The sequence below is a fragment of the Berghia stephanieae genome, chromosome 7, assembly GCF_034508935.2.
Source record: "Berghia stephanieae isolate SIO BIC M18660-M18661 chromosome 7, UCSD_Bste_1.3, whole genome shotgun sequence".
In the NCBI taxonomy this organism is placed as follows: domain Eukaryota; kingdom Metazoa; phylum Mollusca; class Gastropoda; order Nudibranchia; family Aeolidiidae; genus Berghia; species Berghia stephanieae.
This window is the reverse complement of record NC_088366.1, coordinates 57,551,497-57,565,667: the sequence shown is the minus strand read 5'-3', so window position 1 is coordinate 57,565,667 and position 14,171 is coordinate 57,551,497. Positions and strand designations below refer to the sequence as shown.

Below are 14,171 nucleotides of genomic sequence, written 5' to 3'. Positions count from 1 at the left end.
GGAAAAGGCTCTTTACTCACTTTCTCTCACCGTACTCAGTTGTAAAATGAGTACCTGGCCGTTAACAGCGTTGTCTTTGTCCGGTAATATCGCCTAACAGGCGGCATGTCCCGTCCTACATGTTAAATGTTGCTGTTGACCAGGGACCCCCTGTAAAGCGCTTTGAGCACATTTAGTGGATATTGCGCTATATAAAGCTCCATTTAAATTTAGTAGTGCAAGTGCATTCTCACAATTAGGTACTTACATTTGTTTACATTTATTACGTCAATGAAATCGCCGACTAACAGAAAAACGCAATTTATCATCAGCTATTATTTAATGTTAGATGCCCTCCACTATGTAATAGAATTAAAGAGTTTTGAATGAAAAAACTAAATGTGTCGATTGCGGCAAAACTGGCTGGATCTGGGTCAGCCCAGATTATACTGTCCTTTTGTTAATTAGGGCAGAGCACTTATTCAAAATGCAATTCGTTACTTACAAGTAAGATAAACAAAAAACAAACCAAAAATATATTATATTATTGAAGTCCAAATTCAAACTGGTACCACCACTTCCTGTTTCCAAAATCTAGAAATACACTTCTTTATACGATTCTTACCACTCCTGCTTTCTGGATATCTGACCGAAATTTCACGGGTAAATTTTTTCATTACATTTTTTAATTAATTTATTTCTCTATTTATTTTTCTTTTAATTTTCTTATCTAACCCTTTGCAAGCGATATCTGGTTTCATTCATTATTACCCAACCACATATCTAACCGACGTGTACATATTTTCAGGTCTGATAGCCGAACGCAGTAATGGGTCTGTTTTAACATTATGACAGTGGACACTATTTTTTCTTCGGTTCGAGCCCGTAACAATTACTTTGGGTTATAGGACCTGCAAATATGTATGAGTCGTTTCTAACGGTTTCTAATTAGGGTGGATGTTGGCAAGGGCGGGGGCCGGGGGGGGGGGGGGGGGCAGTCAATGCGATGCGACTAAGCTTCGTGTAGACAGCTACCTATACTCAATTGTGACGCATATGCTCTCAAAAAGGTATTTTGTCGACTGTGGTACTAAACTGCCAAAATATGTGGACTGTAAAAAGTAAAGTAATGAAAAATAAAAGTGACATTTCGGGCTCAAAATCCTTCTTCAGCCATTGACAAAAAAAAAACAATAAAAACATTAATACATTACTTTAAAACCAGATTTAAAAAAAAACTCGAGTATTTCTATGGCGAAATATCCATTAGACGTGCTCAAAGCGCTTTACAATGGGTCCTCAACCAAGAGCAACACTTAACATGTATGACGAGTCATGACGCCTGTTAGGCGATATTACATGGTTTTGTTTTGTTTCCAACAAAGACAACACTGTTCACGGCCGGGTACTCATTTTTCACCTGAATACCGTGGGAGAATGTGAGCAAAGAGTCAAGGACTCAACTATGCGCCGTTCAAAGCGGGATTCGAACCCTGGACCTTCATACCACTATACCACGTACCACACAATAGTTGATAGACGGCAGAGAAAAAAATATTTGGCACATCCTTTCTGTAAGTATTAATTTTAAAAAATAAATAATAAAATAAAAATTTCTGACAAAGACAACACTGTTAACGGCCAGGTACTCATTTTACACCTGAGTACGGTGAGAGAAAGTGAGTAAAGAGCCTTTTCCAAGGACTCAACTATGCCCCGAACGCGAGGCTCGAACTCAGGACCTTCCGATCCGAAAGCGAGTGTCATACCACAAGACCACATAGCCGCACAATAAAATCTTCTTTTCAAAGTTACGTTTTATGTCGGCTAGGACCCAAATGCATAACAGTGGTTTATATCTAAAAAAAAAAAAAAAAAAAAAAAAAAAAAAAAAAAAAAAAAATAAACAACAAAAAAAAAAAACACAAAAAACGCGAGCTTTTATATAGAGCAATATCCACTAAACGTGCTCAAGCGATTTACAAGGGGTCCCTGGTCAACAGCAATACGTAACATATATAGAACGGGACATGACGCCTGTCAGACGATATTGCAATTTCTTACGGCGGAGACATCGACTGTTAACGACCTGGTACTCATTTTACACCTCAGTACGACGAGAGAATGTGAGTAAAGAGCCTTTTCCAAGGACTCAACTATGCGTCGAGTTAGGCTCGAACCCGAGGGTGTGACGCCAAGACTTCTCTGGCTTGTTATGGCATAGTGCGGTCGAAGTGGGGGTCGAAGTGGCCGAGTGGTTAGGGCATTGCACTGTGATCCGGATGACCCGGGTTTGGGCCAAAATGAAAAATAATATGTGTTTTGATCCGAGAATGTAAATAATTTAAGATTTTTTAATGACTGAGAATGAATATTGCCTCAATCATCCAATGCTAAGATATGTGTGGAATGAATGAAGTTGACGTCACTCAGCTCCTTGTTATTTTTTATAGACCGCCAGTTGATTGTGTCGTCCTCATAAACTCTCTGAAATAGACTAACCGTTTTCAATGAAGATCACTTTTGTTTTGAATTAATAATAGATAGAATGAAGTTGACGTCACTCGGGTCTTTTTTTTTAATTTTTTTTTTGCCATCCGCGTTTATGAGTAATTCTTACTAAACTGTATTAACCAGAATAAAAACGTTTAAGGTTACACATTGTTTTGTGTGTTGGTCCGTTTTACTTCCGGATGGCAATGTTGTGAGCTTCTTAGCCAAGCGCATACTATCTATATTATCAAACGATATAATCTGGACTATATTATTGGAAGTAAAGTTGAAATAATAATAATAAAAGAGCTTTTATATAGCGCAATATCCACTAAATGTGCTCAAAGCGCTTTACAAGGTGTCCCTGGTCAACAGCAACATTTAACATGTAGGACGGGACATGCCGCCTGTTAGGCGATATTATAATTTTTCGGACAAAGACAACTCTGTTAACGGCCAGGTGCTCATTTTACACCTGAGTACGGTGAGAGAATGTGAGTAAAGAGCCTTTTCCAAGGACTCAACTATGCGCCGAGCGCGAGGCTCGAACCCAGGACCTTCCAATCCGAAAGCGAGTGTCATACCATTAGACCACATAGCCGCACAAATGTAAAAGACGCCAATGAAAATCATCATCGCTGATAAAGGGTTAATTTTCTACTTCATGATGTTGCATAAACTTAACCGAAACAAATTTACGACGAAATGTCAAAGTCTGTTGGTTTTTTTTTTTATATTATGTGATAATCACGTAATTTATTGGTAACAAAAGTGCGTAGTATTATTTTTATGCCACGCAACTTTCGAATTCATCAATTTTCACTCATCTGCCTCGAACTAGTTAGTTCTGGATCATATTCTCTCTCTCTTTCTCTCTCTTTCTCTCTCTCTCTCTCTCGCTCTCTCTCTCTCTCGCTCTCTCTCTCTCTATATATATATATATATATATATATATATATATGTCAGGGTGTCCCAGAAGTCGCGCACCATGTAGATTTATATAAAGAAACAAATATGAATATCAATGAATATCAATTTTATTCATCAAAATCACAATAGATGCTCAAATTGTTCACCTTCAGCCTGAATACATGCATCGATTCTCATTATAAAACTATCTTTTACTCTAATGAGGGTTTCAGTGGTGATTTTTTGACATTCAGTTATGGTTCGCGACTTCTGGGACACCCTGTATATATATATATATATATATATATATATATATATATATATATATATATATATATATATATATATATATATATATATATCGATAGATAGATAGATAGAATTTGGTCACACGGCTCCAGCGTGCTGTATTGCAGAGCGTGCTAGAATGCAACGTGCTATAATCCAGCGAATACTGTATAATATAGATAACACACATCCTTACCTGAACTTGATAGCAATAGCCCATCTTTGTGAATATCCTTTATGTCTCTGAATGCCTCCATTCATAGTAAATACCAGCCTGTTGTTTTGCGTTGAGTAAAATTTAATTGTAAATAGTCAAGTTGATAAGATTATAAAGAAGTCAATAAGAGCCTTGAGGCACATGGAGCTGGGGCGTATCCCGGTTTCTAGATCGTGAAACGGACAATAGCAATTGCTTGCTATGCTTATCGTTTTCCCCTCTTACATTGAAAAACAGTCTTTTTATATATTGGACAGAAGACTTAAACTCACATGCCGACACTAACTCAACAGCTTTTCTGCCGTACTCTGTATCACAGTAATATGTTATTCACCAATAATACTTATAGTAGGTACACCAAACCAAATTTTGAGTTAAGAAAAAACCAAAAAGTCTATGTTTCATCACATAGTACTCAATTTTCTAAGAAGTTTGATACCAAAATGAGCCCTCTAACTCAATTATTAAGGAATTTACGCAATATTGAAGATTCGAAAAATATGCGCCTTCGCGCAACTTGCTCCGGTGTCAACTTTGCGCTATTGTAAAATGAAAAGTAATCAAACCACATACCTAAAACTTGCTAGACAGACAGACAGCAACACAGGGAACACGCCTATTTTTTTCCAAGCATATTAAAGAACTTTATTTTACTTTTAAAAGGTCTTGAAAATGGCTCCGAAGCCAATTTCACATAAAACGACAAGGGAGGTAAAAAAGAGCAATTTGAACGATTTTTAAAAATTCATTAAAAAATAATAAAAACATGTACATATTCATGTGATACATCAAATTAAAGTTCATTATCCATACAATGACAAAATGTAAATAGCCAAAGTATGCAAGCCACACATTGGTCATTAAAGAACATGAAGCAAGACTGAAATAATGAAATCACAAAAATTTCACCTAATAAAAAAACTCACAAATATGCAAAATGTCAGGATATACAAATAAAACACTTCATACGTACAGCATGAATAACGTACAATTCAGAAATAGTATGATCTCCTTAGTAAAATAAATTAGATAACTTCAGCAGCTTCAGACTAAGCTATGAAAATTGAGAGAGAAAAATAATCCGAAACCGAGAAATCACAACAACAAAAATGCACATTAAATCATTAATGCTTGAAAAAGAAATTAAACTCAATCAGGCTATATAACTCTTCGCTTCTTTGATGGGTTCTCAATGTCACCAGAAACAGAATTTGATTTTAAAAAAGACTTTAAAGCATCCAACATAAAATCAACATCACCAAATCTTAAACTCCTTCCGCCCGACATACATTTATGAAAACGTATTTCACTCTTCAATATATCTTTTATCTTTGTCATTGAATAATTTTCAACTCTAAGCCTGTCAAATAAATCAATTACATCTTTATCTGTTCGACAGGGCCCACCGTGTAATTCAACATCTCGTTCAACCTTGGAAATATTCTCCATATCCTTTATCTGCTTATCAATCTTCTTCTGTTGATTCTCTACAAATTTCAATCTTATATCATTATCTACTTTATCTTTTAACATCTTACTCTCATTTCGCATTTTCTTCCCATGCTTTCTAGCTACTTTGAACATGAGCCCTTGCTCTTCAACAGACTTTTTAGATAAAAACGATATTGTTTTATTGCGTTTGACAGCATGAATGGTGGACCGATTATGGAGTGATGCATTTCTCCTTTTACTAATGTCATAATCGAAATCACCAAATGCACTCTCACCAACCAAATTTGTAAGAGGACAATGGCTCAATGTTCTTTTCATTTCATCACTGACATGAGCATAATAACCATCATTTAAAAAATCTTTCAACTGTCTCTCAGTAACAGAAGAAACATCTTTGCATAATATTTTTAACAAATCAATCATTACAACATTATTAAATTTGTCAATTTGACTATGTACCATATCAAATGCAGGGGATTTGGAAAAAGGGAGAGCATCTCCAAAAACAGATGTAAAAGAAATATCAAGTAATTCAGAGGGATCATCAGCCCATTTCTTAAAACAGTCATGCATCATTTGAACATACATAAAAAAATCAGTATACTTCACTGTATTACTCTTGACAAGAAACCAATAAGGCGAAGTGACTTTTAAACAAAATAGGGCAATACAACAAACCAATGACATTAACCTTAAATCTTGAAGGTCATGAGTAACACTCTTAATCAATAAATTTGGGTTATCATGTAAAACACCAGAAGTGAAAAAATTCAATAAATTGTCATGGTGGAATAAAATAGAAACAGCAGCTTCAAAAAAGCAATTAAACCTGTTGGACTTAAAACTAGGAATGGGAACAACATTGTGAGTATCAGAACAAAAAGTAATCCACTGTGGACGACATCCATTTTTCTGGTCACCCCTGGGACCCAACAAATTACAAGTACATCGAATTATTCTATTTGTCGCAGACTCTGAATCTTTGCTAAAAAATGAAAAGGCCCCATCTTTGTCCCTTCCTAAATACTCATCGTCCTGAGTGATCAACTTTCGTTCAAAAACTGACAATGTCTTTTCAAAGGCAGAACTAATTCCTAATAGAAAATGTGCATTACAATGCAAAAAACTGATCTGAAGGGAATCTCCAAGCTCAGCGTTTAGTTTATCTGTAAATTTATGACCAAAAAGAATATTGGGCGCAGCCCTATCAGACATGACACTAGTAATTTTAGAAAGAATTTCTCTTAAAATAATATCAGGAGAAATGGAGTACACATCTTTATAGCAATCAACTAAATTACTAATAACAATCATAGCAATATCCAAAAGAGTGTCAGAATTTTCAGTGGCAACAGGCAAAAACCCCAGATAAAAGGTTTCCCCACTATCTAAAGTGAACTGATGTCCCACTATCTTTTTCTGATCTCTTGATGTACCATCAAAATGAAACGTAGCATTTTCAGATTTTAAAACATTTTCAACAGTTTGCATATTTGAAAGGACAAAAGCCTCATCACACATGTTTAAAACTGTTTGAGCACAAGGTAAATTTTCAGAAAATACATAATGAAAAATATTGCTTGATACAATATCAATTACTTTTTTTACATTTTTAGCTGAGACACCTGTCTCACAAACTAAGGCGATGACAGCTTTCCTGACATCATCAGAATATTCATTATTTTTAGAATTTTTAATTTTAATTTCAAATGGATTAGCTTCTAAATTTTCATATCTGATGATCTCTTTCTGTAACTCATCTGTAAGGTATTTATTTTTTGACTTCATTTTCTGTAAGGACAAATCTTTCTTATTTAAATCACTGTGTAAAACAGATATAGTTGAGCAATAATCTTTACAAATTTTGTCATGCCCAGCTTTAATTTCTTTTAACTTTAAATCTTTTTTCTTTAATTCAGCTTCAAACTTTTCTTCTAATTTAGACACAGTAACTAAAGCTTTATCCTCAGCTGAACTAAGTTTCTCTTTCAGTCCTTTTACCTCCTCCAGTAGAGAAAATTTCTCCGATTGAATATCACGTAGTGCAGATTCAACAATTAGAAGTTTTTCATTCAAAGACTGAATCAAATGTAACTGGTCATCTTTCAGCTTTGGAGTAGTTGGAGTTGGACTAGATCGTAGTGGGGTGGGTGGGCGAGGCGTAGGGTGCTCTTGTAATGGCAATGATGAAGGCTGTAGATGTGAGGGTGGTTGTGGAGACGAAGAAAGGGAAAATTTTGATAGCAGAAATTGCTGAAGCCTTTCAGGATGTTTGGTCTTGTTGCTCCTGAGTCGTTCATACTCTTTGAATGTTTTTTTTAGGACACAAAAAAGTTTAGAATTGATGCTCAGTCCAGATAAATGACAAACCCATTGAGCCGTTGTGTTTGAACTTAATCCCATATCCCTCCTGGAAAGTTCAATATCAATAACTAATCCGTTATCGATGTGTTTCAAATCCAGTGAAGATGCAGGCGGAAAGGGCAATGAAGCACGGGTGATGCCAAAACTCGACAACTTATCCGAAATAAAGTCGAAGTCAACCCCACATTCCAGGAACGACAGATCATGCCGTTGCATGCAGAATCTCTGGTAAGCACGCTCCACTGCATGCCTTATCCGTGATCTGTGTGATGCAAGGTCTGGGGATATCCGTAGAAGACAGTCTTCAATCTGAAATCAAATTATTTGAAAAGATGAGACAATGGCAATACAACACAATTTTACATTGTCAATTGTTACCTAACTCTGTACCTTTCTCGTTAGCAATGCTTACTCATATGTACAGTGAATCCCACTAGGCACTGAAATGCACCAATACCCCTTCATATGATCCTCACCGATTTCTTCCTGTAACAAAACATCTTAATCTTAGCCAGCAAAAAAAAAATAAAAAAAAGCGGTCAGAGAACAACTGTCTTGACTTTGCTCACTTCTTGACAATGGATGATCACATGATAGCTTTGGGAAACTTCTCTGAAAAAAACGTGATTACATATAAATGACGAAATAAAAATATAGTCACCTCCTTCCAAGATTTTTTTGATGAGCAGTTCTCCGATTCCTGCTTCAAAAAATAAAGCTGTACAAGTAACTTCTGGTTCACTTTTATTGGTGGCAAATCTGGTCGTCTACCTCTCCCAGATACCAAAAAGGTATTTTTTAACCCTTGGTAAACATCATCATCTGAGGAAATATATCAAAATGAAAATTACTAATTTTATCATTAAAATCAAAATCTTCCTTACACAAACATTGAAATAGATACACGTTATTATTATCCCCAATAAATAAAAAATACCAAACAATAATCTGAATCTGATGAATAGGCAATAATTACAACATGAATATGAAAAAAAAAAAGTCATTTGCCATGGTAATAGCTAGTAATAATAAGTACCAGGCAGTCTGGTAGCGCACAATTAATATTTGATCTACTGAAATTATATTGAAGGATCACAATAGTCATATAACTTTATAAACAAATCAGTCCACATCCAAATTATTGACAGGGGTCTGAGCCCATCCAAAGCAAAGTTTCATAACATAATTTTTTTAAAAAAAAGCTTACTATTGCTGTAAAGTCACATACGCCTCTATAATAATAATAATTAATGATAATTTCTTAGCCAATAACCTTAGAACGCATTCGAACTAAAACAAAACTAATGTGAATCTCGATAAGTTGTCCGCAATGGACTCGTCCGAAACCTGAATTGAGTGTCCGCCATTTTGAAATCAAGATTTCATCGCCACAAAAGTCTAGTGTATTAAGATGACAAAATACAGCTGTATTATTCATTAAAATAAAATTTAGATTGGTGTCATATAAAATTAGATAACTGATTAAAGTCTTACTGGTATTTGTTTAGGGGAAAATATAACATAAAAAAATACAAAGTGCCACAAAGTTCCCAGTTGCTGGATACGAGGGAATACCGCAAGTGAAAGAATTTTAAAAGACACTGCGTTTACGATTTTGACAAAAAAAAACTAACTAATATAAAAAAAGCAATATTTTCAATGATCAGAAAGTAGATTTCAAACATATAACTTACCTATAATGAGCTTTGAATCCATTCTTGAATGAAATCAATCAATCAATCACACCTTGTTTACAACTAGTCGCGAGTCGACTAACGTCAACTCGGCTCCTTCGTTTGAATGACTTCGCCGGGCATGGTCGTTCTTTTTAAATAGCCAGCTTGCGGACGCTGTTCCATAAAATAGTTTCGAATTTTTACCATGAATAGAAAATTGAATACTTTTTCATTTCATGTAAGTTTCGTTTCAATGTTCTCATATTTCGGCATTTTTTTTGTCAAAAACTTCAAAAAAATCGATTTTTAGAGAGGAATATGATTTTATACAATATAAAATTATATACCAAACGAAAGAGAATTCAATTCTGCTTCAAATAACACCATTCATTTCCCGATCTCATAAACGGCGCTCGCAAGACATCCGGTTGAAAAAGATGAGGTCATAAAAACTGACCGTGAGCATTCCGACCAACCGTTTTCTACACATTTTTATTCAAATCTATTAATATTACTTATTGAACAAAACCATTTTCTTTTTTCCCTATCATAAAGAAAAAAGGATGATCTTTACAATGACACCAAGTGTAATGCATACATTTTACACATTATTTGAGAGTAGCAGTGTGAAAGTGATGAATTTTCCCGATTTTCATCACAATTTTACCCGATAGTGGCTGGTTTGGAGTACCTACTTATAGATAGTATGCGCTTGGCTAAGAATCTCACAACATTGCCATCCGGAAGTATAACTGACCAACACACAAAACTATGTTTAATATTTGTCGTTTATAGTCTGTTTAATACAGTTTAGTGAGAATTACTCATAAACGCGGATGGCAAAAAACAAAAACAAAGACTTGAGTGACGTCAACTTCATTCTATCTATATTAGAGTCACTTTGCCCCTTACCGTCGCCTTGGTCACACCGTCACCCATGCCAGTTGCGGCAAAAAATAAACAATTTCTCGAATCATGTATGAGTCAATTTCGACGATGTGCGGCTATGTGGTCTAGTGGTATGACACTCGCTTTCGGATCGGAAGGTCCTGGGTTCGGGCCTCGCGCTCGGCGCATAGTTGAGTCCTTGGAAAAGGCTCTTTACTCACTTTCTCTCACCGTACTCATGTGTAAAATGAGTACCTGGCCGTTAACAGCGTTGTCTTTGTCCGAAAAATTGTAATATCGCCTGACAGGCGTCATGTCCCGTCTTAAATGTTAAATGTTGCTGTTGACCAGGGACCCCTTGTAAAGCGCATTGAGCACGTTTAGTGGATATTGCGCTATACAAAGCTCACTTAAAAAAAAAAAAAGAATCATGAGTCAATTTCGACGATGAGGCCTTAGGCCATGCGCAATCCACTTTGTTTTGTCTCCATCTCGATCTGTGCACAGCCGAGAAAAAGCTTATGTTTTCCAAGATCTGACAACTTTTTCACAAAGTTAGACTAAGTGAAATCTAGGTTCTGAGTGGGGCTCCTGACCTTCCACAGTGGGCAGGGAAGTACATACTGTGTCTTTTATCCCCCTCTATCTGTTTTCCAACTTGCATTCTGCCTCTGTCTGGGAATCGGATTACTTGGTTTTGTCCTGGCCCTGGCCGGAGTCCTAGCTGGGAGGGAAACAGTCAAATGCATAGTTTTTGTTTTGGGAGATGATATTTTTTTCCTTGTAAATCATCGCTCTGTTATGTATTATTATATTTGTTATTTTGAATTTATAATGTAAGCATTTGAGTGTATTCCTCTTTGTTGGATTTTGTGCTTGTGTCCGGATGAGATTTATTGGTGATCTCAAACTAAGTACATTGATGGTATGCTCTTGGAATCTACATCTGATCCCTATTTGTTCCCAGTTCCCCTTTGTATTACTTTTTCTTGGATGCTTTAATTGTAATTCTAGAACTTTTTATTATTCCATTTTCTTCCTTTTTACTGGCGTTGATATAACCTAAATGTGTTGCAAGCGCCGTAAAACCCTTTAAAAACAAAAACATAGGTTCCTTTTCGCCAGTGGGATAATCACCTGACAAACCAAATAAGCCAGAAAGGGAGCTGTTTTCAGCGGAACGAAGTCATGAATGGTTTATTAGCATTAGGTATCAATCTGACAAGTGTGTTGTATCTAAATGTTTGAGCACCTTTCTATATACACGTTATTTTGGTGCTCTTCCCATTATTACGTTACTAAGTTACTTGAGCACCTTTCCTAATAAATGTTATTTTGGTGCTCTTCCGCTTATTACGTTACTAAGTTACTTGAGCACCTTTCTATATAAATGTTATTTTGATGCTCTTCCGTTTATTACGTTACTAAGTTACTTGAGCACCTTTCAATATAAATGTTATTTTGATGCTCTTCCGCTTATTACGTTACTAAGTTACTTGAGCACCTTTCTATATAAATGTTATTTTGATGCTCTTCCGTTTATTACGTTACTAAGTTACTTGAGCACCTTTCTATATAAATGTTATTTTGATGCTCTTCCGCTTATTACGTTACTAAGTTACTTGAGCACCTTTCCTAATAAATGTTATTTTGGTGCTCTTCCGCTTATTACGTTACTAAGTTACTTGCGCACCTTTCTATATAAATGTTATTTTGATGCTCTTCCGCTTATTACGTTACTAAGTTACTTGAGCACCTTTCTATATAAATATTATTTTGATGCTCTTCCGCTTATTACGTTACTAAGTTACTTGAGCACCTTTCTATATAGATGTTATTTTGATGCTCTTCCGCTTATTACGTTACTAAGTTACTTGAGCACCTTTCTATATAAATGTTATTTTGGTGCTCTTCCGCTTATTACGTTACTAAGTTACTTGTGCACCTTTCTATATAAATGTTATTTTGGTGCTCTTCCGTTTATTACGTTACTAAGTTACTTGAGCACCTTTCTATATAAATGTTATTTTGGTGCTCTTCCGCTTATTACGTTACTAAGTTACTTGCGCACCTTTCTATATAAATGTTATTTTGATGCTCTTCCGCTTATTACATTACTAAGTTACTTGAGCACCTTTCTATATAAATGTTATTTTGATGCTCTTCCGCTTATTACGTTACTAAGTTACTTGAGCACCTTTCTATATATATGTTATTTTGGTGCTCTTCCGCTTATTACGTTACTAAGTTACTTGAGCACCTTTCTATATAAACGTTATTTTGATGCTCTTCCGTTTATTACGTTACTAAGTTACTTGAGCACCTTTCTATATAAATGTTATTTTGATGCTCTTCCGTTTATTACGTTACTAAGTTATTTGCGCACCTTTCTATATAAATTATTGGTACTTGCGCATCTTTCTATATAGATGTTATTTTGATGCTCTTCCGCTTATTACGTTACTAAGTTACTTGAGCACCTTTCTATATAAATGTTATTTTGATGCTCTTCCGCTTATTACGTTACTAAGTTACTTGAGCACCTTTCTATATAAATGTTATTTTGGTGCTCTTCCGCTTATTACGTTACTAAGTTACTTGTGCACCTTTCTATATAAATGTTATTTTGGTGCTCTTCCGCTTATTACGTTACTAAGTTACTTGAGCACCTTTCTATATAAATTATTGGTACTTGCCCACCTTTCTATGTAAATGTTATTTTGATGCTCTTCCGCTTATTACGTTACTAAGTTACTTGAGCACCTTTCCTAATAAATGTAATTTTGATGCTCTTCCGCTTATTACGTTACTAAGTTACTTGAGCACCTTTCTATATAAATGTTATTTTGATGCTCTTCCGCTTATTACGTTACTAAGTTACTTGAGCACCTTTCTATATAAATGTTATTTTGGTGCTCTTCCGCTTATTACGTTACTAAGTTACTTGAGCACCTTTCTATATAAATGTTATTTTGATGCTCTTCCGCTTATTACGTTACTAAGTTACTTGAGCACCTTTCTATATAAATTATTGGTACTTGCGCATCTTTCTATATAGATGTTATTTTGATGCTCTTCGCTTATTACGTTACTAAGTTACTTGAGCACCTTTCTATATAAATGTTATTTTGATGCTCTTCCGCTTTTTACGTTACTAAGTTACTTGAGCACCTTTCTATATAAATGTTATTTTGGTGCTCTTCCGCTTATTACGTTACTAAGTTACTTGTGCACCTTTCTATATAAATGTTATTTTGGTGCTCTTCCGCTTATTACGTTACTAAGTTACTTGAGCACCTTTCTATATAAAATTATTGGTACTTGCCCACCTTTCTATATAAATGTTATTTTGATGCTCTTCCGCTTATTACTTTACTAAGTTACTTGAGCACCTTTCCTAATAAATGTTATTTTGATGCTCTTCCGCTTATTACGTTACTAAGTTACTTGAGCACTTTTCTATATAAATGTTATTTTGATGCTCTTCCGCTTATTACGTTACTAAGTTACTTGAGCACCTTTCTATATAAATGTTATTTTGGTGCTCTTCCGCTTATTACGTTACTAAGTTACTTGAGCACCTTTCTATATAAATGTTATTTTGATGCTCTTCCGCTTATTACGTTACTAGGTTACTTGAGCACCTTTCTATATAAATGTTATTTTGATGCTCTTCCGCTTATTACGTTACTAAGTTACTTGCGCACCTTTCTATATAAATGTTATTTTGATGCTCTTCCGCTTATTACATTACTAAGTTACTTGAGCACCTTTCTATATAAATGTTATTTTGATGCTCTTCCGCTTATTACGTTACTAAGTTACTTGAGCACCTTTCTATATATATGTTATTTTGGTGCTCTTCCGCTTATTACGTTACTAAGTTACTTGAGCACCTTTCTATA

General features: G+C 35.1%; 1 protein-coding gene across 1 annotated transcript; it reads right to left on the bottom strand.

The window, feature by feature from the left end:
• Positions 1 to 4,505: 4,505 nt before the first annotated feature.
• On the bottom strand, positions 4,506 to 9,562 carry LOC144977549 (uncharacterized). Its single transcript, XM_078922887.1, has 3 exons — positions 9,397 to 9,562; positions 8,364 to 8,524; positions 4,506 to 8,011 (listed from the first exon to the last, which is right to left on the bottom strand). The coding sequence occupies exons 1-3, from the start codon at positions 9,416 to 9,418 to the stop codon at positions 5,045 to 5,047; spliced, it is 3,150 nt and encodes a 1,049-aa protein (XP_078779013.1). The 5' UTR covers positions 9,419 to 9,562; the 3' UTR covers positions 4,506 to 5,044.
• Positions 9,563 to 14,171: the final 4,609 nt, after the last annotated feature.